We start from the raw sequence: 24,846 nt of genomic DNA, 5'->3' as shown, positions 1-24,846 counted from the left end.
GTTTGCTCGTTTGAAGGATATGGAGAAGGACTGTGAAGGTCTTGTTACTATGGCTGCTGTATCGGATTGGTCAATCTCCGGGCTCGACCTTCCTCAGGTTTTTTAAGATTTAGTGGATCAAGCCGGAGGGTCGTCTGTTCCCGATGACGCCTATTCTAGTTGATCTTCCTGTTTTGATATTATTTTTTGTTTCAAACTTTTGTTTTCCGCGATCTTTGGTCGCAAAGTTTTGATTATTTTGAATGGATAAACATGGTTTTCGGAATATCTTTTTTCTTCCTTAGTTTTCGAGATTCTTTTCTCTAAATCGTTGAGATATGGGGACGTTTGGTCTTTATAAAGCTTTACTTCATTTAGGGTTTATCACAGTACTCTGATAGATTCTTGTTTTCTCTCGCCGAAAGGACATGGCATCGAGAAGGACGAACATTCGCGAATCCGAAAGGATACGAAATCGAGCTGGCGGCGTTAGTGCGGAACACATCCGATTCGGAGACGTGAGCGAAGCACTCACAGAAGTTCCTCGCGAGGAGACCCGACTTCCGCGAGCTTCACCTCAAGAGGGAAAAGGCCTCGAAGGTGAAAAGTCTGCTGCTCGTGCAAAGTCGAGTAGCCCAACTGGTTCGGGAGGGTGATCGTCCTCCAAAGAAGGCGATAACGAATGGTGCGGACCATCATCTCGGTGTTTCGGGTGATACGGTTGTTGCTAAGCCGTTTCATTGGCAGTTTTCTCACTTTAAAGATTGTCTTATCACGGAGGATCAGACAGTGTCATTCACTTGGTGAGGCATTTCAAGCCTGCTGGATGTCCACTTCCTTCCTTACGAAATATGATGGAGCGTGAGGCCTATGTGAAGATGGTTGTTGCTCATGCTAAGGTAGTCTTTTTGATAATTGTAACTTTGAATCTTTAGCTTGTTTTGTCCGTGTTGACTCGTTATGTTCCAGGCCATGGATGCTAATAATGAGTTCACCGCGACTTTGGAGAGGCGTCTGCAGGATGTTCCGCGCTCCGACGAGCTTTATGAGATAAAAAAGGTCGTCCGGGAGCTGAAACTTGGTCCGAAGATGGCTCAGGATCGAGAGCGTGCTAACGCTGCTCAGCTGGCCGCTGCTGAGAAGCTGAGGAATCTGGCTGCTTCGTTCGAGCCTCGTTTACGAGTTGTGAGTAATGAGAGGAAGCCGGACCTCGAGCAAGTTTCTTTTTTGGAGGCGAAGGTCGAATCTTCCGCTAATAAGTTTTCTGATGACCTTCGTCGCGCAACTTACGATGCTAAAAAGGCTTTGGCAGACAACTACTTGAACATGCTGGTATCTATGAAGGAGAAGTGGGAGAAGAAAAAGGCCGCAACTGATTGTGAAGCTCGTCTTAGGGAGGTCATGGCGAACATAGATCTCTTGAAGAAGATCATGAACAACAACCTTTTGGCACCAGATGAGTTGTCGCGTCTTCGAACGAAAGAGGTCGAGCTCGGATCCGAGCTTGATGTGATGGCGGTTTCGGATTTCTCCGTTGAGAACCTTGATCTGCCTCAGATTACGGAGGACCTGCCAGAATATTTCTTTGCTTAAGTTCCTTCTGCGGTGAATGGTACAGGTGACGAGATGAAGCGCGCAGACGACTAGTTCGAGGATGGTGAATTCGATATCGAGGAGTAGTTTTAGGGATTTGATTTTTATTTTCGCTTCCCCCTTTGTTTTTGTTGCTTTATTAGTTTTTTTAATAAAGAAAGGATTGTGAGTTCTCGAGTTGTTTGTCGCAATTTTTATGTTTACGCGAGGCCGATCTTTTAAGGCCGTGTGTCGATTTGTCGTAGGTACTTTTATCGACATACGTTTGGTGTAACAAAATATTTTGTTAACTAGTTTCGCCGCACTGGTTGGCAGAGCTGGTTGTAACCGAAGACTTGATCAGGGTCCTGGTTTACAGTCAACCATTAAGAATATTGCGATTTTCGGATATAAGAAATCTAACGAGCTTGATTTACGAGGTGTAAGAACCGAATTTTATTAAAACGTTGGGTTTCGGTTTGTTACAAATTTGAGATAAGGAAGGGAGCTTGTTTTTGGATTCGAAGTCGATGATGTCGTGCTAGCGTGCTTCCGGTGTTGCGACGCCATCCTTCGAGCTGTGTAGTTGGTGGGTAACTGAACTCGTGTCGTGAGTTACCTACATATTGTCGGCGAGGGATCAAGTCATAACGTAGTTCGATTATTTTCCCAGAGATAGAGTCTTTTGTTCGGTGGTTCGTGTACACATGTACGTTTGTTGTTGGTCTTGGTCGCGTTATTAGGAGTGTTGCTCGATATCTTTAAAGCTTGCAAGGTAGCATGTTCTCGAGCTTTTATGACTTCCTCTGATGGTTTCGATTCCTTTCGGAGTCGGGAATTTCAAGCATTGGTGGTAGGTTGAGGGAACTGCCTTCATGTTGTATAGTCAGGGCCTTCCAAGGATTGCGTTAAACGGGGCTGGACGGTCTATCACGATGAATTCCACGATTTTCCTGACTTCTCCGGCGGTTAAAGCGAGCTCGATTGACCCAAGGGAATAGGTGGTTTCCCCTGCGAACCCGATCAGAGGACATCAGCCGAGCAACCGGTGTCAATCATTACTCGAGATAGTTCGCAGCCGCCGACGTCGAGTCGTGTTACGAGAGCGTCGTTGTGTCGTTTATCAAGATCTGCGGTCTCATTTTCGTCGAAGGTGATTCCTACGCTGTATTCGGCTCTTCGTTGGTATACTTTGATGGAGTTAACCGAGTTGCAAAATTTAGAGCTTCTGTAAATAAAGTCGATTCTTTGTTTGCCTTTGTTTAACGTCGGAAAATTCCATCTTTTGGTTGGTGTTGTTTGCGATTAAGGGTTCGTATGCTGTCTTTCTTCTGAATTTGTGGGGCAATCGGTCTTTCTAGCAGTTCGCGGATTCTGGGCATCTTCTGCTTTCGCTTGAAGTTGGGGATTTTCCTAAAGGGAGACCCCGCACTGGGAGGAGGGGTAGCTTCATTGAGGTTCTCTAGTGTACGGATTACTACCGTAATGTCGATGCATACTCTTCCTTCGGTATGTCCCTCGATTATGTTAGGTGTATGGCTTTCTGACCCCCATGAGATCATGTCGACTCTTTTCTTCGGCACTGGGGGTGGAGAGCTAGGCCACTCTTGCTCGGTTTCCCTGCTTCTTTTATTCGAAGAGCCTTTAGCTTTTCGATTAGATTTTGGATCGCTGGCTCTTCCTCTTCTTCTTCGGTATCCTCGCTGGTCTTTTTATTTTTGTTTTGACTGTGAAGTGCCGCTCGACATTCCACGGTCGAATGACCTTTCGGTCATGGAAGGCACAGTGTTTGTTGGGGTCGTACGTTGATGATTTGTTTTGCGGCGAATTTTTTATCACATAGGAGTGTTACCCTTTAGTTGCTAGTTCTTTAGGAGCATTATTCTTTTTGGCGACGTTATTTTTGTTTGCGATGTACTGTTCCTTTAAGGCTGCGACCTCCTCTTCGTGAGTTGCGAAATAGGAAGCTCGGTGTAGGGCATCGTCCAATGAGATTGGTGCCCGCACTGCCATTTCTTCCCTGAATTTGGATGAGAACCAGACGCCGTTCTTTAACGCCGCCAGGGCCACGACTTTGTTTGGGTGCGAGATCTTGGCTTTGATTTCCCTGAACTTGTTTATGTACACTCTTAATGGCTCGAAAGGCGCTTGCTTGAGTTTCCAGAGGCCTGCCTCGTTAACCCTCGTTTCTATGAAAACCGAGTATTGTTTGAGGAACGTAGACACCAACTGGGTGAAGTTGTCGATTGAGTTTTCTTCGAGGCCAGCGAACAATTCAAGGGCGGCCCCGGTGAGATTTTCGGCAAAGAAGCGGCAATAGCCGGCCTCTTTTTCGTCATCGTTGAGGTGTGCTCTTGATATCGCTAGTCGAAAGGCTCGTACGTGAGCTTTCGGGTTTGTGTTCCCGGCGTACTCGAGAAATTTGAGTTTCCCGACATGGTGTGGTCTTACATTGGCGATTCAGTTCGTGAATGGAGTTCTCCTTGTCTCCTCAATGACCATATCTACGTCTGGAACGGAGCTCATTGCCATATGCACGATGGCGTGTATTCTTTAGCTCGACGTCATTTCTTTCGATATAATTCTGGAACGTTCCGGTTTCGCCCGGGATCCCCAGGTCTTCTCTTTGAGGATCCGCGCCGATGGGTCTGCGGGGGTCGTAACCGCGAGCTTGCCATATTAGGTCATTGAACCCCGTTTGCTGAACGGTTCTCGCACCAGGTGGAGTTCGATTCTCGGAGGTTAGGTTTCCCAGTGGTGGCACTCGATTTATAGGGTCTCAGGGTCTTTCTGTATATCTTTTTTTGTGATTGGATTGGAGTACTTCTTTGAGCTTGTAGTCCGGTGTCTATTTCGTCCAGCCCACTGTAACTCAGGCTTCGCTGAGGCATGATCTGCTGCGGAGGTCGTAGCGAGTTCTCTCCCACGTAGCGTCCGGATCGAGCGCTCGGAATCTCTGAAGTACTGAAGGCTTCGGTATTTTTAGGATTTAGTGTTTCCCTTAATGGATCAGGCGGTGATTGGTTTCTTTCTCGGGCATTAGCTCGGTGCTCCGCGAGTTCCCGTTCAGCTTGATCCAGTCGGTTAGCGACGGCACGATAAGCGGCCTTTTGGCTGCGGGTTTCGTCGATTAATAATGAGACTATCCCTCGAAGCTCGGTCACTTCTTCAAGAGTCTGTGCTAGGGGGGTCAGAGATATCGGCCTAGTTGATTGATGTCAGGTTAGGTCTTTAGCAAGCTTTCTTTCTCCAGGGCGATTCCAGACTCGAGCTTCGGTTCGATCGGGGATCGAGGTCCTTCCAGAACCGAAGTGCGATCTGGTGGTGAGGATCGATCGTGGGTTGACGATCGTTCCTGGTTCGAGGTTCCAATTGGAGGGATTCGTTGTGTCTAGGCTGTTCCAGTCGTCCCGTTGGTACCCGTTGGTCCAACGGGTAAGGTTTCGGTTCTTGAGTTGGATCTGGTAGGATCGACGTTGTCGACTCCTGATGGCGCGGCTCCGATGGTTTGATTGGGATCCATAGTCGCGCTTAGGAAACTTAGATCGGTTTCTTAGCAAAGATGTTTTTCGTTTATCTTCCCCACAGACGGCGCCAAAATGTAGATCCTAAAATCTACACTAAGAATTTGATAGTGATCGGGAGTTCAATCTAGAGAAGGTAAACGATGTGGGCAACAATATCTTTAGAACACAACTATGTAATCAGTTTCCGGTAGGCAAAAATGGACTTTTATTGATGAATAAGATCGAATACAATGAGTAAAACAGGACCAAACGTTACAACCAGATCGTTAAGAGAAAAGATCTAAAGATGGATAAAAACAAGGTCAAAGTATGGATGTCGCTCTCTCTGGGATTTTCAACGTGTCATTTCCTTATGCGTCGATATCTTCTTATAACGGGCTGCTCCCGTGATCTTCACAACTGTTCCGCGATTTCCGTATCTTCGAAGTCTCCGTGGAGTTCGCGTGCTCGCTATGAGCTTTAACTCTTCGCTGTCCATTTACTTGATCGTGGCCTATTAACGTTTTGGCCAAAATTGGATCCACCAATAGACACATCGTTGAAACCAAATTGGTTGGAATGTACAAATCTAGTTGACTTTGGCTAGCGAATCTCGATTTTGTTCTTTAAGGAAACTTATGGCTGGAAAATGCCAGCGAGTCGGGTATATCTTTGTTTCACATTTTGTCGAGTGCGTATATTTGACTTTTCCTTACAAACTCCATCAAAATACATAACTTAATGTCTTTTCATTATATAATATACGATTAAAATACATGAGCTGGTCAAGTTGGTATACATAATTATTACGTTTCTTTAAGTGATCTTCTTTTGGTCAAACGAAAGGTTAATAGTTTCATATATACGATGATAACTTGTTGATTTTTCGTGAATACTCTAACCTAAATACGCAAGTCCTAGACATGATCTGTTGAATCACAGAAGTCTTGATTCTTACAACGTACTGTTACTTGCTAAGTAAATAAATAATTAATCAAATTTGAAAAATGTAGTTAAATGACTATTTATAGGTTCGTGTCACAATAATATCTAACAGAGGCATTTTTTTACAAAAACTACATTTAACATTTTAAAGGTCTTTTGATTACCAAGATTTTTTTGATAACAAATTCAATTCAGAGGCGATGTTTACGAAACCACAGTTTTCAACATTTTAAAGGTCGTTTGATTACCAAGTTATTAATGTTAATAGAGATAAGATATTTCTAATGAAACTGACGTCTAACAACTCCATATCATTTGATGAAAAGCAGCTTTAAAATCGTAACATTGTATGTGTGTACATATAACATGTCAGCTTGAAAATGAAAGTTAAGCTAATAAGCCAAAATTGAATCTCTGAGTAGACTGAGCTACCAATAACTTGATATTTTAATCGACTTTGACACTATTTGCTACTCTATTTTTAGTTTGAGTTTAAGAGAAATACCGTTTAATATAATCCCAAAATAGCGATAAGAGAAAGGGCTTTTAATTTGTTAACGAAAAAGGTAAGTTGTTAACCACATTTTGTAAGGGCGTGCTAACAAATTTTAACGAAAACTGAAATGCAGATTAAAAAATTGAGACTGATAGAAAGAAAAATGAAATGCAGACACGCGTTTTAAAGAAGAGTATGCTATAAGAACATTCTTTATTAGACAAACCCTAAATATCTAAGTCTAGAAGCTGGACATTTTCAAACCTTTAGTAATATACTAGAACACCTCCATTTTCCACCCAAAACAAAATCGATCAAGGATTATAATTTACTAATCAAGACAACGAGTGATGCAATAACAAGTCAATTAAACAATTTTAAATATTATTTACAATTTATTAGTTATAATCTGACAATATGAAATAGTCAAACACTTTTAGTCCTTAGACGTGTTACGCAAAAACATTTTATTTATTTTTTACCTCTGTCCTGTAATGATCTAATCTAAAATTAAGGCTTACTTATACATCAAAGTCAATGGTTCTCTTTGGTCTAAGTCTAATATTACAGGTAAGCAAATCCTCAGCTCAAGACCAATTTTTCTCTCTATATAACTGTTGAAAAAACATATCTTCCTCATAAAATAGAAGAGTATAAGCCAAGTTAACACCATCAAACATTCAAGAAGAACAGAACACAGATCTCTCATCTTCAATGGAGAAAAAGTCAAAGTTTTCTTTCTTCTCTTCCTCATCCTCCAAGTCTCTTCCTTCATCTCCTCACTCATTCACCTCCTCCCCAGCTTCTCCTCTTCACCAGGTCTTCACTCAGTCCACCATGGACGAAGCCATAGCGAGAGCAGAAGCCATAATCAAGAAATGGGACCCTAACACGCCTTCCATCACCAAGATCGTCTCTCTGTTCAACCACAGCAGAAAAGAAGCCAAGGAGTTCATCAAATGCGTCCGTGACTTGCGCAAAGCTATGCACTTCCTTGTCTCGCAAGACTCTCAATCTCCAAAGCTTGCCCTAGCACAAACCCTAATGCAAATCGCCATGACAAGGCTTGAAAAAGAGTTTTTCCAGATATTATCTTCCAACAGAGACAAGCTTGATCCTGAATCAGTCTCCGGTCAATCCTCAACGTCAACCAACTCCGAGTTTGAAGATGATTATGATGAAGATGATGACGATGAGATGAAGAAAGCTAATGAGTCCATCACTAAAGTTGAGAAAGCTTCAGCTGTGGTGATGTCTGACCTAAAGGCTATAGCAGAGTGTATGATCAGTTGCGGATACGGTAAAGAATGTGTAAAGATCTACAAGAGGATCAGAAAATCTATAGTAGATGAAGGGCTGAGCTTGCTTGGGATAGAAGCTTACAAAAGCTCAAGGCTTCACAGAACAGACTGGGTCACGCTCGACCATATGATCAAGAACTGGACCAAAGCTGCAAAGATTGGCGTCACTACTCTCTTCCGTGGAGAGAAGCTTCTATGTGATCATGTCTTCTCTGCTTCCAACTCAACGAGAGAGTCATGCTTCTACGAGATAGCAAACGAAGCAGCCACTAACCTATTCAAGTTCCCTGAGTTTGTAGCTAAAGAGAAGAAGTCTCATGAGAGGATCTTCTCTTTAATGGATCTCCAAGCTGCCATCTCTAATCTCTGGCAAGACATAGAGATGATCTTCCACTATGATTCAGTAGCTGGTGTGAAGTCTCAGGCACTCATGTCACTTCAGAAGCTAAAGGTTTCAATCCATAATGCTCTCACTGACTTTGAATCAACGGTTCATAAAGATTCAACCAAAGCTCTTACACCTGGAGGAGGGATCCATAAGCTGACAAGATCAACAATGAGTTTCATCTCTTCCTTGTCTGAACACAGCTCTGTCTTGTCTGAAATCCTTACAGACCATCCACTACCAAGAAACACTAGGTTACTTGAGTCTTACGTCATAATGTTAGAAGAGGAAGAGCACAATCATGCCCTCTCGGTCCATTTCGCTTGGCTCATCCTTGTCTTGCTATGCAAGCTAGACACCAAAGCAGAACATTACAAGGATGTTTCACTATCCTACCTCTTCATTGCAAACAACCTTCACTTCATCATTGAAACGGTACGTTCGTCTGATCACCTCAGACACCTCCTTGGAGAAGATTGGATCACTAAACACGACGATAAACTCAGCGCTTACGTGGCAAACTATGAGATATCAGCATGGTCCTATGTATACATGTCATTACCCGAGGAACCAACAGAGCTATCACCAGAGGAGGCCAAAATATACTTCAGAAGGTTTCACTCGGCGTTTGAGGAAGCATACATGAAACAATCACCACGAGTTGTGCCAGATGCTAAGCTTAGGGATGAGCTGAAGGTTTCGATAGCAAAGAAACTTGTACCGGAGTACAGAGAGTTTTACAGGAAGTACTTACCAATGCTTGGTCAAGAGAGAAACATTGAGATGCTGGTGAGGTTCAAGCCGGATAATTTGGAGAATTACATCTCCGATTTGTTCCATGGAACACCAATACTTGCTTCATCTTCTGTTTCTTCATCTTCTTCTACATCATGGATGTCACTTGGGCGTGTTTCAAGCTGAGAGACTTGTGTGTTGCATTGTGCTTGTGTCTAATGTCTATGTACAATAGAAAATGTAGATGAAAAATAACATTTGAGATTATTTACTCTTAAAAAAAAGACGAGTAGTGTCTTAAAACCTAAGCTATTATCTGGTAATGAATTTGTTTCAGGGAACATACATACAAGAAGTCAGGTACTTCATCTTACAGAACAAAAAGCATTAGAAATCAGACAGACCATACAGTAAACATAACGTGCTGAAGAAGAAAACAATGGTGAATAGTCACTCGGATGCATCTATCATCAACATGAAAAGGGTCTGCGCCAATCAGAGAATCGTATTGTCATGTTGTCCAAAGTAACATCTGTAAAACAAAACACAACAACAAGAAACAACTACTGTCATTTAATGCTTGGTCAAGAGAGGAACATTGAGATGCTGGTGAGGTTCAAGCCAGATAACTTGGAGAATTACATCTCTGATCTGTTCCATGGAACACCAATACTTGCTTCATCTTCTGTTTCTTCATCTTCTTCTACATCATGGATGTCACTTGGGCGTGTTTCAAGCTGAGAGACTTGTGTGTTGCATTGTGCTTGTGTCTAATGTCTATGTACATTGGAAACTGTAGATGAAAAATAACATTTGAGATTATTTACTCTTGAAAAGAAGACGAGTAGTGTCTTATAACCTAAGCTATTAATCTGGTATTGAATTTGATTCAGGGAACATACAGACAAGAAGTCAAGTACTTCATCTTACAGAACAAAAAGCATTAGAAATCAGACAGACCATACAATAAACATAACGTGCTGAATAAGAAAACAATGGACAATGGTGAATAGTCACTCGGATGCATCTATCATGAACATGAAAAGGGTGTGCTCCAATCAGAGCATCGTATTGACATGTTGTGCAAAGTAACATCTGTAAAACAAAACACAACAAGAAAGCAAACTAAGCAACAGACAAGGTTAGTAGCTTGAACATCATGAACAAAAAACATCTAATCTGACCTAGAAACAGTGATGCCACTGCTTTGTCTGGGGATGCCTAGAAACAAGGGGTATATTTTACTCTGTATTTTACAAAACTAATAAAACATAAACTAATTGGTTACTAATAAACCGCATTTACAAGGCCCGTGTGAAATGAGCTCTAAAGTTTTGACCACCATACTGATCTTCCATTCAAACATTTAAGGGACAGAAGCGCGTAACGCCACATGCTAACTAACACTTGTAATCCTAACCTAACTTTTTTTTGCTATCTACCTCTCTCTTTATAATCACCCAACCCGAGAAAGCTTTTTTCATTATTATCATCAAACATCATCATCATCATCAAAACATTCAAACCTAAACCCCAAAGTCATGTTTGATCAAATCATCATTTCTTCCGGCGTTCAGTCACCGTTACCCTCCGTCACGAATCTTCAAGTTGATTCCGTTAACTTTCCACCGTCCGTCATCTCACCGGCTTCCTCCAATCGACTCTTCCTCGCTGGCGCAGGTTCGAAAATACTTAAAAAGCACTTTCCTCCTCCGTTTATTTATTTTATTTTATGTGTTATTGCTAACGTACGCAGGTGTGCAAGGTTTGGATATCCAAGGAGAGTTTGTGATCTCCACCGTCATCGGAGTTTACCTAGATCCTAACGCCGTAGGGAGCCTTACCTCTTTCGGTTGGGGATGCAAAACGACAGAGGAGTTAACGGAATCCGTCAATTTCTTCCGTCATATCGTCACAGGTGCTTCCTCACACCACTTACTTTACTGACACGTTATTTAAAAGTGTTTTAAGTCAAAGGGTTTCTACTTTTTTTTTGACCGTCTAAATTAATTAACTTTTTGTTTATTTTTTATAGATTTTTGATAATATTTTACATTGTATTCTCAGTTTTTGTTTAGACATTTTGCAGATATAAGGAGATTTCTGATTTTTTATAAACAATTAATTCTATATTTTTGATGGTATATATTTTGTGGTGTATAAGGGAAACACATTATCTTACAGTTTTTATGATTGTTTTGCTCTTAATTAGGTTCTTTTGAGAAATTCATTAAGGTGACGATGAAACTGCCGTTAACGGGACAGCAATATTCGGAGAAAGTAACAGAGAACTGTGAGGCAATTTGGGAATCGTTAGGGATAAACTCAAACTCTGACATAAGCTGTGGTCCTCCTCCCAGTGCAAAACTTCGTTTTAACAAGATCACTAAAAGTAATTTGTAAAAAAAAAACTAAATCTATTTTTTTTTAAACTTAAACTCTAACTAAAATTATTTTGGAACCAACTCTAACTAAAATTTTTAAATTTCTTTTGGCCCTTGTGCAAAAGCATTTGGTCCATCTCGGCACTATTCTAGGGGTCAAGCTGTGAAGAGATTCCTGGAAATCTTCAAGCCCAAAAAGTTCCCTCCTGGTGCTTCCATCCTCTTCGCTATCTCCCCTAAAGGCTCTCTTACGGTACTTGATGCCTTCTTAACTTTTTATAACGTTGACTTGCGTTACGTTTTCATGTTATGATATGGGTTTGTTTTTCAAATAGAATCATACCTTTTGAGTATAGCAAATGTCAGAGGCAAATGTAATGTGCGATGCAATAATATTAAGTTGGAAAAAATAAGATAATAATATTAAGTTGGATCGTAGAACAAACATGATAGCTTTGAAAGCTTTATGACATCTCTTTGGTGTGAACTAAAATGTTTGCAGGTTGCGTTTTCGAATGATGATGGCATTCCTAAAAGAGGAAACACAGCGATCGAGAATAAGTTTTTGGCAGAGGCAGTTCTTGAATCAATCATTGGAAAGAACGGTGTGTCTCCTGGGGCTAGGCTGAGTGTAGCTGAGAGATTAGCTCAGGTGATGAAGAATGAAGGCCGGGCTGAGACATTAATATTGGGCGACAAAAAATTCGTAAGTTTTTTTTATATATATAGGCCCCAAACTGTGGGTAAAAAATATAAAAGTTTTTAAAAAGTGTTTATGTCCCTCAAATTCTCAGATGAAAAATAACGAGGTCAAAGAAGATGCAACAAAGACAAAGACTGATCAAGAGGAAGCTAACGATCTCTCCCTCGGAGATAAATTGGCTGAAGAAAACTGACCCTCTGGGAGATTTTTCTTGGTTTGTGAGGGCTTTATGTTTCTATGCTTAATAACGTTATGTTTAGTTCTCATCGCATGTTTTACAATCTGCTTCTATTCATAATTAAATAATCACATGGAGTTGATTCAAAAATACCAAACGTATCAAAAATGTATTATCAGCTGATCTTGCTTCTAGGGAATAAAGATAATGCCGAGCAAAACCGGATTACATGTCAAAGGCTAAAACCTATACGAATACTAGACCGATCCAAATATTTTCAATTGGGTCGAGATGCATATTTTTGGCCCATTACACATGAGACGCAGAAAACCGGACCTTTCCAAAGCCTTGTCCAATTATTATTTTCCATCTAAATCAATACTATTAAAAATACACTAATATTTTCAAATAAATTTTTAACCTTAATTTAACATTAACTTAACGGGGTATTACCAGATTTTTGCCACTATATTTTCAAATAATTTTTTAACCTTCATTATAGATAAAACTGTCTTATCTTTTTATATATTAAAATAGAAGTCATGACTTCTTTCATGTGTGATTTTTTAATTTGGACCATCACTTATAAATCTTATTAAAGGTATTTTATTAAGACTAATAATACATAGAATCTTTAAAATACTTTCATCATAATATCTTTTGATATCTTTTCATTTTAAATATAAATATAATTATTTTAAAATTCAAAAAATCTGTTTTGAAAGATTTTTTCGAAATTATATTTAAATATTTTCACTAATTTTGAAATTAGTTTGAAATATTATTATACATTAATATATTCAGTTATCGTTTATAAAATGAAAAAAAAAATTATTTAATATTTTATCTACTATATAATCATAATTAATCATATTAAAAGAAAATTATTACATTGAGCTAAATATAATAAAATTTTATTAAATTTATATATTTTAGTTTCTTAAGTATAAAATATTTATTTTCGAAAATAAAATCAAATACGTTGGTAAGATGGGTTAACATTAGCAAACTATATAATACATGTATAAAAATTAACATGTTTTTCTTTAAAGCTAATAATATAAAATCTTTGTAACTACTTTAATCATAATATATTTTCATTTTAAATATAATAAATTTATATATTATATTTAGAAATTGTAATAAATCTGTGTAAAAAATATTTTAACAATAATTTAATATATTTAAGTTATCATTTATAAAATGAAAAATAAATAAATTATATCATATTTTATCTACTTTATAGTCATGATCATGTTAAAATATAATTATTATACTTAAATAAATATGATAAAATTATATTCAGTTGATAAATTTATAAATTTTATTTTCATAAATATAAACTATTTATTTTAAAAATACAATATGATGATAGAACAGCTAAAAATTAGCAAACTATATAATACATGTCTAAAAATTAACATATCTTCGACTTTTGTATATACAATAATATATTAAAAATGAATAAGAATAAAAAATATTGGTAAAAAGAAATCTAGCTTTGAAAGATGGGTCAGAATTTAACATAAATTAAATACAAAATAATTTTCAAATATGTTTTCTCATGAATATATTAATTTGCTTAATAACTAAATGCAAATACAATAAGATAAATATATAATAAGAAGTAACAAATATATACGGTTTTAAACAATTGATTAATTATAAAATGTAAATTATAAAATTATTGTATTTGAAATAGTTATATAAACATTTTAGTATATGATTAACGTTAAAAATATATACTACTTATATTTTAAAACAATAATTTATGTATAGAAAAATGAAAACAAACATCCTCACGGTTGCGCGGGTGAAAATCTAGTTATAATTAGAGCAAACACATCTACTTACCTAAGTTTCCTAAATGTTCAAAACCAAACTATTTAAACAATATATACATAATCTTCTATTTATGATAATATAGTTATGTTAATGTAAATAATATATACTATAACGTTTTTTAAGAGCTTCCTATTTTTTGAAAAATAAAAAAAAAGTATCAGCTGGAATAAAGTAAAAAATAACTGGAAAAATCATATCAAATCACCAAACCAGATTGGAATAGTGTAAAACCTAAAACCGATGCATATTGACAAATGGAAACCTAGCGCTGATAAGCCCCAAATTAAAATGAGAAATCAGTTTTCAACAATGAATTGAACGATCTGATCTAAATAAATAAATAAAAACAATTAGAAAGACAACTACTGTCATTTAACACGAAGGAGAGACGCCAAAATTTGAGAAAACGAAAAAGAAGCGTAGAGATAAAAAGAGCAAACATAATTTGTTGGCTTCATCGTTTTGGAATCAGTGGATAGATTGACCTGGGTCGCATCCTCCAACCGACTGATTTTCCCACAGCTGGAGAAATCTTAGCAAAAATTTAGATTGACGTTTTCAAAACAAGATGTGAGCTCCACCGAGAACACATCAACATATTTTTGAAGCATACTACATCACTTCTCATTAGTACGAAAATTCTAATGTCACGCCGTTAACCCGGAGAGGCCCAAACCATTATAGATCTGCAGAAGAAGCCGAACAAGACATGGTAACACAATTTAGATCTAACACCACAAATCTGAGCCATGAAGTTTGAACCCCCAGTGCCACAAGAGAATATAATTAACCATCATCTCCATGGATCTAAAACATTCAAATTGTCGGAGAAAGAGAGGACATTTTACATAAAAAGCATGGAATGAAATAAATAAATACAAAACTGAAAGAAAAAATCCTCTCACAATCATTAGATTTAATGTGTTTTAATATGTGTCAAAACTTGAAAAATCTAATAATATAACAAAATGCAATATTTTATTTTAATAAAACATAAACTAATTAGTTACCATTAAAATGCATTATTTACTCTAGTGAAATTAAAAAAAAAAACTCTAAAGTTTCGGTAGCCCCATGGGGGAAAACGACCAATTTCTTCATAAACTTGTCACTTGGTGACTTTTTATACACAAACGTTTAAAATCTTAGATCAAGTTTAAAAATATCAAGAACTAATACAAATTTAGATCTTAAACATAAACTATTGAAATGTAGTCAATTAATATATAACCGAAACCTTTATTTTGATATGTGTGCTGATGATGGCTGTCATATACTAATAAATTAATTTAGTTTAGTTTAGAACTGAACCAGTTTTATTTATTTTGAATCGATTATATAGGAATGACGTCCTTTTGGTGTTTAACTTAAAATAATTATTTCGCTCAAATTGGTTACCATTAAACAATTACTGTAAACCGGGGCCCTTGTCAAATAAGCTCTAAAGTTTCGGCAACTACCATAATTACTGAATCTTACATTCAAAAATTTAAGGGACAGAAGCGCGTAACGCCACGTGCTTACACAACCAACGCTCGTAATCGTAACCTAACTTTTGCTACCTACCTCCTCTGCTTATAAACCCACCAAAAAAAAAAAAAAATACTTTTTACATTATTTATCATCATTCATCAAACCTCATCATTATCAAAATATTCAAACCTAACCCCAAACTCAAACCATGTCTTCTTCCAACTGTCCGTCACCGTTACCCACCGTCACGAAACTTCAAGTTGATTCCGTTACTTTTCCACCGTCCGTCATCTCACCGGCTTCCTCCAACCCTCTCTTCCTCGGTGGCGCAGGTTCGAAAACGCTTTAAAACACTTTCCTCCTTCGTTTTTGATTTTTATTTGTTATTGCTAACGTACGCAGGTGTGCGAGGTTTGGATATCCAAGGAAAATTCGTGATCTTCACCGTCATCGGAGTTTACCTAGATCCTGTCTCCGTCCCGTCACTCTCCGTTAAGTGGAAAGGTAAAACGACAGAGGAGTTAACGGAATCCGTCCCTTTCTTCCGTGAAATCGTCACAGGTGCTTTTCCTCACACCACTTACTTTACTGACACGTCATTCCAAAGTGTTTTAAGTCAAAAGGTTTCCTACTTTGTCATTAATTAAATAATCTCTTTTCTTTTTAACTCTTAATTAGGCTCGTTTGAGAAATTCATCAAAGTGACGATGAAGCTGCCGTTAACGGGACAACAATATTCAGAGAAAGTAACGGAGAACTGTGTGGCGATATGGAAATCGTTAGGGATTTACACAGACTCTGAGGCTAAAGCTGTGGAGAGATTTTTGGAAGTCTTCAAAGACGAAACGTTCCCTCCTGGTGCATCCATCCTCTTCGCTCTCGCCTCTAAAGGCTCTCTTACGGTACTTGATGCCTTCATAACTTTTTATAGCGTTGACTTGCGTTTGCGTTTTACGTTTACATGTTATAATATGAAGCTTATGTTTCCAAATAGAACCATAGGTTTTGATCATAAATGCAAATGTCAATGGAAAATGAAATGTTCGATGCCCTGCTTTATAAAGGATAGTATTAAGTTACCTAGATTTTCAATCAAAAACCAATGGATTAGATAGGTCTCTTCCAACTTTAGATTTGGTACTTTGTTACTAATATGTGTATTGGAAAAAGGCTATTTGAGTCTCAATTTCGGAATATTTGGACAAGGATGGATGGTCTATGACTCTATGGCTATATCAGTTATTGGTTGAGTTGGATAGCATGGATAGATGGTCTGATACCATATAAATTTTGATGTGTTTCCAACATAAGATCAATAGGTGATAAGTGAATTATCTCGTCAATTTGTTTCTAACAGATAAGGTTTTCAGAATGTGAAAGTTATTAAGAAGTTTGTTTGTTTACATATAAATGCTAATGTAGAAAGCGTTTGAAACATGTAAGTAAGAATGTTTTTTCTTTAATGTGTTTAGATGTAAACGCAATCGTAGTGCATACGTGATATGATTGCTTTGAAAAGTTGAATGACATGTCTTTGGTGTGATCTGAAATGTTTGCAGGTTGCGTTTTCGAAAGATGATAGCATTCCTGAAACGGGAAAAGCGGTGATCGAAAATAAGTTGTTGGCAGAGGCAGTTCTTGAATCGATCATTGGAAAGAACGGTGTGTCTCCTGGGGCTAGGTTGAGTGTTGCCGAGAGATTAGCTCAGCTGATGAATAGTGACAAGGTCGAAGAAGATGCAACAAAGACTGATCAAGAGGAAGCTAACAATCTCCCCCTAGGAGATAAACTGGCCAAAGAGAACTGATGGAATGGGAGTTTTTTCTTGGTTTTTTAGTGCTTTATGTTTCTATATCTAATAACGTTCTGTTTAGTTCCCATTGTATGTTTTAAATCTGTTTCTGTTCGTAAGACTTATTAAATAATCACATGGAGTTGGTTCAAAAATAGTAAAATACCAAACGAATCAAAATGTATTACCAGCTGATCTTTGCTTCTAGAGAATATAGATGATGCCGAGCAAAACCGGTTTTATGAGCCGTTTTTGGGTCCAAGCTGAAATTGAACCAAAATCCGGATTACATGTGAAAGACTAAAACCTAAACAAATACTGGACCCCGATCCAAATATGTTTTAACCTATTTGGCCAATTATATATTTGAGACACAGAAACCGAGACCTTATCAAAAAGCCCTGTCCAACTATTATTACATCTAAAAACTTTTATTGGAATTATATTGGATGATGCAATATTGCAATAGTAAGTTTTCACTTATTTTTATCAAGTTTCTTGTAAAATATTTATCAAACATATAAAAGTTTTATTCGTTAAAATTTTCTTTTAAAATTATTGACTAAATAGTATAAATTTTAAAAATCTATTTTTTAACCTTTTTATTTATAGACAGTGCACAGGTACTTACGACGGAAGGGTCAGTTGACAACTATGATTTTATATACTTTTAGTTTATATGTTAAGTTTGTAAGTATAAAAAATAAAAATTGGCTAATTTAGATGCAATTGACCCCATGTTTAATGTTGATTCCAGTGAACAAAACTTCTAACTCTGCCACTATTTATATTGTAAATCAAGAAGGTGGTAAGATCCTTGCAGAGTTCCCCAACAACATAGAGCTTTGGGAGTTCGGACCCGGTCAAGACCCTGTCAGACCTCTCTTCCTCCGATCCAACCCTACTGTTTGAAGTTGTAGCTTTTTCACCTAAAAGATTAGCTCCTTTATCGAGAGATCCTGATTTGTAGGTAACTGAAGTCAAATTTGAAAACTGTAATTTATAAAATATAATTTAAAATAATTAAATAGAAATTTTAATATAAACACAATATACAAAACAAAAACGCTCTGGGAGATGGCGATAGAATAGGCGATCTAGGGTTTCACGCTCTTGATGCCTTCTCACCGATGGGATCCAGGAATTGACGGCGGGGTTGTGTTAGGAAAGAGGAATCATAAAGGGAATTTCATTCAGGGGATCTTCTTCAAATCTCCGATGTTGTGGATCGGGTACATGAAATTGGTTTAAACGGATTTTTTGGAAATCAAGGACATCTGCGAAATGGATCTCGATATTGGCAATTATACCGGTGAATTCGCATGATTACTCAGGTATTATTTTGAATTACTCAAGTATAAGGAATCTAATCTATTATAAAGAAAATGGAGGATTCAATAATGGATTTGATTTGATGGAGATATGGAGATTGGTGATTTGCGGTGGCTTAACAGGGACTGGGGGCTTGGAGTGGTTAACAGGGAAATGGGTTCTCTGGTTGGTCTCATTAAACCAACCACAGAAAACAGAGTTAATCATAGAAACGGACCTTAAGGGGAATCACATTTTGGCTGGAGCTGATGTAAGGAGGCTTATCTGGCACGTAGAGGAGTTCGGCGTTTTTTCTAGAATTGCATCACTGCTGCTCGTTTTTCTTAAAAATACAAATTCAAGGAGCCAAGGATCTTTGGAAGGGATATGTGGCGTGGAAAGGAGAGAGAGCTCACGTTTTTTTATTCTAGTTTTGTTAGCAAATGATCGTGTTGGTGATATTGGGTTGAGTATGTTTATGTTTTCGGGGTATTGGAGTTATAAAGGAGACGCTTTCATTTTTCTTGTGTGTATGTTACCGTTTTATATAGATTGGGGCAAGGAGATGGATGTATTTTTCAGGGTCTTTGTTGGGATATGGGAATCTTTGGATTGGAGGGTACGTAACATATACGTAAGGAATGGAATCTTCTCACCCATGTTGATAGCTCAGAGGGAGGAGTTTTCTTTTCTATTACAAGTAGCTATATTTTCTGCATTCTACGTGAAAAAAGAAAATGGCAAATATGGGTGTTTAAGGCCTCAAACAAAGAACAATAGGAGGATCATGGAAATAGGGTATCTTTACACCCGTCAATTTGGCTTTTAGGAGCATAGTAAATAACAATAATTTAAATGAGAGTGTTAAGTTGGAATTGTCGAGGAATGGGAAGTAAGTGGACCATAAGCTATTTGAAGGAGATAAGGCATAAACATAAACCAGATTTTTTATTTTTAGCAGAAACGAAGCAAAATTCAGAGTTTGTTCAAAATTTTCAAGCGCATATTGGTTATGATAATCTGGTCACAGTGGATCCAGTGGGGAAAAGTGGAGGATTAGCGCTTTTTTATAATAATGATTATCAGGTCAAGGTATTATATTCTAGTAACCGTATGATTGATGTGGAAGCGGAGATCCTTGGCAAAATGGTTTATCTTACTTTTGTATATGGAGATCCAGTTCAAAAGATGCGAGAACAAGTGTGGGAGCGATTAACTAGATATGGACTATCGCGATCCGAACCCTGGTTCATCATAGGTGACCTTAATGAAATCACTGGTAATCATGAGAAAGACGGAGGATCTATACGGAGCGCGGATTCGTTTATTCCTTTTAATAACATGATAAGAAATAGTGGTTTACTAGAATTTCCTGCTCGGGGAAATAAAATGTCTTGGCAAGGAAGAAGAGGAAAACGGAAAGGGGCAGTGCTGGTTAAATGTCGATTAGATCGTGCTTTAGCAAATGAAGAGTGGCATACTTTATTCCCATGTTCTTTTACAGAGTATTTACGGATGGTGGCTTCGGATCATCGACCGGTGGTGGCTTATCTAGAAGATAAAATTCCTAGGAGGAAGGGACAATTTCGGTTCGATAAGAGGTGGATTGGACAAGAAGGACTTATGGAATCAATTACAATGGGTTGGCTAGACCATAGCGAAGGAGGTGTAGAAGGGGGAACGGAGAGTATAGTGGCACGCATTAGCAATTGTCGTCATGAAATTGCTAAATGGAGGAAAAATAATCCACCCTATGGAAAGGAAAAAATAAATGATTTACAACAAGCACTTGAGGAGGTACAAACAGATAATACTAGGTCTCAGGAGGATATTCTCGAGGTGTCAAGGAAGTTACAAGATGCATATAAGGATGAAGAAGAGTATTGGCACCAGAAAAGTAGGAATATGTGGTATTCCTCTGGGGATCTTAACACGAAGTTTTATCATGCTTTAACCAAGCAACGAAGGGTTCGTAAAAGAATTGTTGGGTTACATGATGAGGATGAGACTTGGATTACAGGAGATAAGGGTGTGGAAAAGGTAGCTATTGACTATTTTGACAAATTGTTTACTACCACTTCCCCATCGGATTTCAATAGTTTTCTGGCAGAGGTTACACCGGGTATTACTCCCCAGATGAATCAACGGTTGCTGAGATTAGCGACGGAAGAGGAAGTCAAAGAGGCTTTGTTTATGATGCATCCGGAGAAGGCGCCCGGGCCGGATGGCATGACTGCTCTTTTTTCCAATACTCCTGGCATATTATTAAGAATGATTTGGTAGAGATGGTGAATAATTTTTTGGTTACGGGAAAAATGGATACACGATTAAATATTACTAATATCTGTATGATTCCAAAAACGGAAAGACCCACAAGGATGACGGAATTGCGGCCAATCAGTCTTTGTAATGTAGGATATAAGATTATTTCCAAGGTTTTGTGTCAGCGACTAAAAATCTATCTTCCCTTACTTATATCTGAAACCCAATCGGCTTTCGTGGCAGGAAGGCTGATTTCCGATAATATTCTTATAGCCCAGGAAATGTTCCATGGACTACGAACAAACAAGGCATGTCAGGGAAAGTTTATGGCAATTAAAACGGATATGAGCAAAGCATATGATAGAGTAGAATGGGACTTCATCAAGGCCCTACTACAAAAACTGGGTTTTGACATCCATTGGATTAAATTGATGATGAAATGTATATCGTCGGTTCAATATAGGGTACTTCTTAATGGTCAACCATGTGGACTCATTATTCCACATAGGGGTTTACGTCAAGGGGATCCTTTATCACCTTATTTATTCGTTCTTTGCACTGAGGCCTTAATTGCAAATATAAAAAGGGCAGAGAGGGGGAAACAACTGACGGGAATGAAGGTGGCAAGAGCTTGTCCATCGATATCCCATTTGCTTTTTGCGGACGATAGCCTCTTTTTTTGTAAAGCCCAAAAAGAAGAGTGTCAAACTATTCTTAGGATTTTAAAGGAATATGAGGCAGTTTCGGGGCAGTTAATAAATTTTGAAAAGTCTTCAATTCAATTTGGACATAAGATTGAAGAATCAGTACGACAGGATTTAAGGGATATTTTGGGTATTCAGAATCTTGGAGGAATGGGATCTTATCTTGGTTTGCCATAAAATATGGGGGTTCAAAGATCCAAGTGTTTAGCTTTGTTCAGGATCGATTAAATAATAGAGTCAATGGATGGACTTTCAAGTTCTTCACAAAAGGAGGAAAGGAAGTGATCATTAAATCAGTGATTACGGCATTACCAAATCATACGATGTCGTGCTATCGTTTACCTAAGGCAACTGTGAAAAAACTAACGAGTGCGGTATCACAATTTTGGTGGAGTTCAGGGGGAACCACAAGAGGCATGCATTGGAAATCATGGGACAAAGTATGTTTAGATAAGGATGAAGGTGGTCTAGGGTTTAAGGACATCACTGATTTCAACACAGCGATGCTTGGTAAACAGTTATGGCGTCTAATAGAGAAGCCAAACACATTATTCTCTCGAGTTTTCAAAGGTCGGTATTACAGGAATGCTTCACCTCTGGAACCGGTTCGTTCATATTATCCGTCATATGGCTGGCGGAGTATCGTCTCTGCTAGATCTCTGGTAAGCAAAGGACTAATCAAAAGGGTGGGATCAGGTTCTTCCATATATGTATGGAATGATCCATGGCTCCCAACCACTCGCCCGAGACCAGCAAATAAAAATCAACACAATTTATACCCGGATCTTACAGTGGAGTCTCTCATTGACTCTACCTCACGTACTTGGAACTCACAGGCAATTCGGTTATTGGTGGATCCACAGGATGCGAAACTTATAGAAAGTTTACCACTGAGCAGGATTCAGAGGGTAGACAGAGATGGGTGGCACTTCACAAAAAATGGGAAATACACGGTCAAATTGGGTTATCAGGTAGAACGGATTTATCCAGATAGGAAGAGACCACCATTGCTGATTGGCCCCACAGTGAATGTTCTGAAGGCGTTTTGTTGGAAGATAAGGTGTCCACCAAAGTTAAAACATTTTCTATGGCAATTGGTGACAGGATGTATATCAGTAAGGAAGAATTTACAGGCAAGGGGGATTCAAGGGGATCTTTGTTGTGCAAGATGTGGAGCCCATGAGGAATCAATAAACCATGTGCTTTTTGAATGTCCTCCGGCACTCCAGGTCTGGGCTCTCTCGAAGATACCATCAAATCCAAACATTTTCCCAACAAGTTCTCTCTTCGCAAACATGGATCATCTATTTTGGAGAGTTTTTCCGCAGCTGGAAGATCATCAGTTTGCATGGATACTATGGTACATCTGGAAAGCTAGGAATAATAAAGTCTTCAGTAATTTGGATATGGATCCCATGGATACACTTAAATTAGCGGAAACAGAATCAACACTGTGGACTGAAGCACAAATATTGAATGAACAGAGGATAATACCACAACAAGTGGATACGACATTGCCGTCAATTCCAGGAAGATGGTTTTTCACAGATGGTTCATGGAAAGAGGGGGATATTTTTTCAGGACAAGGTTGGCTCAGCACCTTAGAAGGATTTGAGGGATTGTTGGGGGCAAGGAATGTGAGGGCTAGTATCTCTCCCCTTCATGCGGAGATGGAAGCGCTTCTTTGGGCAATGGAATGTATGAGTAATTTACGTCAGTTTCAGGTTACGTTTGCAACGGATTGTTCTCAATTGGTGAAGATGGTTTCGGAACCAGATGAATGGCCAGCTTTTGCGAATTACTTGGAGGATGTCAAGACCCTAAAAGAGAGCTTCACCAGATCAGAGATCATCTATATACCAAGGACGCAAAATACAATGGCGGATAGACTAGCACGCAGTGCTAGGAAGCAACCGTCTTTTGTCGTTCACATGGATGCAGATCACCCGGTTTGGTTTACAGAGTCCGTATGAGTCTGTAATAGTTGAAGACAAAAAAAAAAAAAATCTAAACACAATATACTGATCAGAATTAAGTGAGTTACCAATTTTAAATATAAACTAGAGTTTGATCCGCACGCCATGCGGGTTTATACATTTTAAAAATGTATAACCTAATTTGATATAATATAATTATTACATAGGTTTTTTATTTGACATTATTAATATAAAATTTTTTTATACATTTTATTTTGTTATTAATTCTTATTACATACTAATATAATTTCAAATTTGGTAAAATAAATTCATAATCTGAAATAATCAAAGAGATAATCCCTTTAAAACAATATTTTTAATTTCTATATTTTGCATATAAAGAAATATTTTTAAAATTTATTTAGTTATACTATAAAACATATATTTATTCAGGATCATTTATATTTCTTTTTTGTTTCTAAAATACACTTTAGCATCTACCATTTAAACATATATAGCAGGATTTTATAAGTAATATATTGTTATGTTTAAATAATTTATAATTATTATTTTAGGAAAATTTATACATATTTTAAGAATTTTACCCATTTTAATTGTGAATGATATTTTAATTAAATATTGTTAATAAATAAAATAAGTTAATTTATCAATTTAATATAATTTTTATATTTAATTCATATATTACTTTTATTTTATTATAATATAAACTATAATTAAAAAGTTTACGGAAATAGCATACAAATATTTTTTATAATAAAATCTTAATTAACATTAATTTGAATCATATTGTACTACCAATTATGAAATTAATGCATTATTTAAAAAACTTATTTAAAAATTTTAGTAATATTTTGTTAGATTTTTTGTCAACAATTTTTTTATAGTTAAAGTAAACTTGAGACAATTTTATAGGTGAAGTTGTTTTATTTGTGGATTATATAAGATGTGATATATTACTGATGCTAAAATATTAGTTAAAAATAAATGAAATAAAATTTTCTAGAGAATGTCCATTTAAAAAAAAAACACACAAAAAGAAGTTGTGATAAAATAGAATTATAACTTTAGATGCGTATCACGTATAAATATTTTTTTTATGAGGGTCACGAGTTTATCATGTTCAGGCACTTAATGTAAACTGGTTGATAAAGTAAATTGGAAATGGTACACTAGATTTAAATTAAATGCTAACGACAAATTGCATTCTCTTCCAACCAAACGTTATCAATACAATCATAGTATGTAGTACCCACATGCAGACCCGAGTAAATATTTTAGATGCTTTAACCAAAAATTTTAAAACATATATTTATGTTTTTATTTAATATTATATATAT

The 24,846-nt window shown here is 37.3% G+C and overlaps 3 protein-coding genes and 1 long non-coding RNA gene across 4 annotated transcripts; 3 read left to right on the top strand and 1 right to left on the bottom strand.

Moving 5' to 3' along the window:
* Window positions 1-6,417: 6,417 nt before the first annotated feature.
* On the top strand, window positions 6,418-9,198 carry LOC106433981 (exocyst complex component EXO70H1-like). Its single transcript, XM_013874825.3, has one exon. It carries the CDS (start codon window positions 7,213-7,215, stop codon window positions 9,103-9,105), a length of 1,893 nt encoding a protein of 630 aa, XP_013730279.1. The 5' UTR covers window positions 6,418-7,212; the 3' UTR covers window positions 9,106-9,198.
* Window positions 9,199-10,344: 1,146 nt separating this feature from the next.
* Window positions 10,345-12,429, top strand: LOC106433994 (chalcone--flavanone isomerase). Its single transcript, XM_013874835.3, has 6 exons — window positions 10,345-10,599; window positions 10,676-10,837; window positions 11,132-11,311; window positions 11,429-11,556; window positions 11,806-12,009; window positions 12,098-12,429. The coding sequence occupies exons 1-6, from the start codon at window positions 10,461-10,463 to the stop codon at window positions 12,197-12,199; spliced, it is 915 nt and encodes a 304-aa protein (XP_013730289.1). The 5' UTR covers window positions 10,345-10,460; the 3' UTR covers window positions 12,200-12,429.
* A 3,203-nt stretch (window positions 12,430-15,632) lies between these two features.
* Window positions 15,633-17,450, top strand: LOC106433979 (chalcone--flavanone isomerase). The gene is made up of 4 exons (XM_013874822.3): window positions 15,633-15,834; window positions 15,905-16,063; window positions 16,181-16,404; window positions 17,062-17,450. The coding sequence occupies exons 1-4, from the start codon at window positions 15,711-15,713 to the stop codon at window positions 17,308-17,310; spliced, it is 756 nt and encodes a 251-aa protein (XP_013730276.1). The 5' UTR covers window positions 15,633-15,710; the 3' UTR covers window positions 17,311-17,450.
* Window positions 17,341-19,062, bottom strand: LOC111208790. Its single transcript, XR_002660687.2, has 2 exons — window positions 18,845-19,062; window positions 17,341-18,269 (listed from the first exon to the last, which is right to left on the bottom strand). It is a non-coding gene; the product is annotated as an uncharacterized LOC111208790 (long non-coding RNA).
* Between the last annotated feature and the right edge of the window lie 5,784 nt (window positions 19,063-24,846).

This window comes from Brassica napus, chromosome C8 (assembly GCF_020379485.1).
Source record: "Brassica napus cultivar Da-Ae chromosome C8, Da-Ae, whole genome shotgun sequence".
NCBI lineage: Eukaryota > Viridiplantae > Streptophyta > Magnoliopsida > Brassicales > Brassicaceae > Brassica > Brassica napus.
This window is presented reverse-complemented; position numbering and strand designations above follow the sequence as displayed.

Bases quoted from the DNA above. Each gene is read 5' to 3' on its own strand.
- LOC106433981 (XM_013874825.3), top strand. From the start codon at position 7,213: ATGGAGAAAAAGTCAAAGTTTTCTTTCTTCTCTTCCTCATCCTCCAAG.
- LOC106433994 (XM_013874835.3), top strand. From the start codon at position 10,461: ATGTTTGATCAAATCATCATTTCTTCCGGCGTTCAGTCACCGTTACCC. The intron at 10,600-10,675 runs GTTCGAAAATAC...TAACGTACGCAG, and splicing joins ACTCTTCCTCGCTGGCGCAG to GTGTGCAAGGTTTGGATATC. The intron at 11,312-11,428 runs GTAATTTGTAAA...CTTGTGCAAAAG, and splicing joins TTTTAACAAGATCACTAAAA to CATTTGGTCCATCTCGGCAC.
- LOC106433979 (XM_013874822.3), top strand. From the start codon at position 15,711: ATGTCTTCTTCCAACTGTCCGTCACCGTTACCCACCGTCACGAAACTT. The intron at 15,835-15,904 runs GTTCGAAAACGC...TAACGTACGCAG, and splicing joins TCTCTTCCTCGGTGGCGCAG to GTGTGCGAGGTTTGGATATC. The intron at 16,064-16,180 runs GTGCTTTTCCTC...ACTCTTAATTAG, and splicing joins CTTCCGTGAAATCGTCACAG to GCTCGTTTGAGAAATTCATC.